Consider the following 2,429-nt stretch of genomic DNA (forward strand, 5'->3'; position numbering starts at 1 on the left):
GTTAATGCTTTTACACACTTAGTTTTGCTAAATGGGGACCATTCCTGTCAGAGAAAGTGATCATCAGATCGCTTATGGACCTTTGGACCTTGATTGCTTGAAAAGAAAAAAACTTGACCTAAGAGTGAGAACCTAAATGTGAGCTTTGCTGTCTGCGACTCTATGGCACATATTATTTCTCAATAGGATACTGCAGTTAAGTTCCAGGAACACAAGTTTACATTATTTTCTGTTTTCTTATAATGATAGGAGATATTTGTCCTTGAGGGGATCTTATTTGTTTGACAGTTTCCTTAAAGATATTTAGAAATCATTTGAGACTGTGTGCTCTCTATTTCCTTGTTAATGGGTCATGAATTTTTACAGAGATGTTTGAATCATGGCTCATTTATCTCTAGATTGTACAAGGGTTAGTGAAGTAAGTGCTTGGAAACTTATGTGGGGATATATTCCATGGCAAAATACATAATCCCTTCCAGACTTTCAATGATGTTTAAATGGGGAACCCATTTAAAAAGTATTTCTGACAATGTTTTAATGGCAACTGGGATTCCAAGCAAACTACAGCATTTAAAAAACAAATACATATGCTTCCCATGTGAATCTTCCACTCTTAAGAGAGCCAGTTTCATGGCTTAATTAGCCTTGTTGACAGTAAATAAGTTGGTTAAAGTGCCATATTCTATCTGGATGTCTCCAGAGTAGATTCAAACCCTGCTCACACAACATCTACAGTGCTAGATGACCTGTAGAGAGGGGACGTGGAGGCTCAATATGGGAAAATTAAACAGGTTATGCAAAATTTTCATGGAAGAAGTTTAGAATTTCATTGCTCACCATTAGTTGTTGATATGGATATGGATGACTTGGAACATTGAACCAAGAAATTGGATGACTTAATTTGAATATTTTGATTTAGACTATGTCTTTTTTTTTAATGATTACAATTCAGATGAAGTGGAAGTTTTATGATCTGCCTGATTTTGATTTGCAAAAAAGTGAATGACTATCATTTCCCAATTAATTGCTCTTATTTAGGAATAGTACTATAGCATGATATTTATGTATATGATACCTTATCATCAGAATCCTGTTTATGTGTCTTCCGCATGGTTGTATGACTGTTATGTTTCATAGCAATGGGCTTTTTCTGAGTACACTGAGCTGTATGTCACTCTTAGGGAGTATCCTATCACTCTCCATCAGTAACGGATCCCACTCTCACTGCGGATGCTCTGGACAAAACAATTGCAGAATTTGATACTGTGGAAGATCTACTCAAGCACTTCAATCCTGAATCATGGCAAGATGATCTTGAGAATCTGTATTTGGACACTCCTCATTATCGAGGCAGGTCATACCATGACAGGAAGTCAAAAGGTAAGAAACAGAACACTGGAGGGTCTTCATAAGCAGATAAGAGTCTTAAGAGTAATAATAATAAGTAAGGATTGGCAATACAATATATTTAATTCACTTAAATCAGATGATGATTGTCAGTCCATTATCCCACATNTGCCTTCTGTGAAGGTTTAGACTCTCATTGTCCCATCTGAGCACCCCACTGGCTCGCTGGTCTGACACAGAATAAACCAGTTTCTGCTACCTCTGAAAAATACCAGGAGTGCCAGCAAAAAACGTGTACATATTTTAAGAGATGTTGTCTATGCTGAAGCAGTAGTTTGCCATAATCAGAAATGTCTGGATGCTGATGGTAACCACTTTGAGCACCTCTTGTAATTACAGAAGTCAAACGTGACTTGTATTCACTTTTTGTTATCAGTATATATTGAGTATTACAATTAATACAGTTTTCTTCTTTCTTAAGTGTGTATACATTTTTTTGGCATCCTCTGTATGTAACAAACAGTGTGACATAGGCACTGACCTGTCAGAATGGATTCCAGCTATAAACTCCTGCTTTGCCTGTACTTAGGGGGAGCAGCTGAATGTCATCTCTGAATGTATACAGGAAACCAGAGAAATTAGAGCATAAACATTCCTCAAAATAAATAAAAATAGAACTACCATATGATCAGTAGTCCCACTTCAGGATATAGATGCAAAAGAAAATCACCATTTGGAAGAGATATCTACACCCCCATGTCTATATGAATATATGAAGAAAATATGATGTATTACATTCTCTCTCTATGTGTGTGTGTGTGTGTGTGTGTGTGTGTGTGTGTGTGTGTGAAATATACACAATGGAATAATATTCAGCCATGGGAAAGAAGGAAATCCTGCCATTTGTAACCACATGGATGGACCTCCTTCAGGGCATTATGCTAAGTGAAATAAACCAGACACAGAAAAAACAAAAAACCATATGATCTCACTAATATGTGGAATCTCAAAAAAAAAAGAAAGAAAAAAGAAAAGAAAAGCCAGACTCATGGTTTCCAGGAGCTGGGGAGTAGAGGAAATGG

At 36.6% G+C, this 2,429-nt stretch overlaps 1 protein-coding gene across 4 annotated transcripts in view; it reads left to right on the forward strand.

Moving 5' to 3' along the window:
* PDGFD (platelet derived growth factor D) overlaps positions 1–2,429 on the forward strand; it is a 265,099-nt gene that overhangs the window by 231,493 nt on the left and 31,177 nt on the right. For all 4 annotated transcript variants that reach the window (XM_019665527.1, XM_019665529.1, XM_019665528.1 and 1 more), the window contains exon 5: positions 1,182–1,380. In XM_019665527.1, the coding sequence (XP_019521072.1) occupies positions 1,182–1,380 (199 nt within the window). The remainder of the gene's footprint in view (positions 1–1,181; positions 1,381–2,429) is intronic.

The sequence above is a fragment of the Hipposideros armiger genome, unplaced genomic scaffold (genome assembly GCF_001890085.2).
Source record: "Hipposideros armiger isolate ML-2016 unplaced genomic scaffold, ASM189008v1 scaffold_446, whole genome shotgun sequence".
Classification (NCBI taxonomy): domain Eukaryota; kingdom Metazoa; phylum Chordata; class Mammalia; order Chiroptera; family Hipposideridae; genus Hipposideros; species Hipposideros armiger.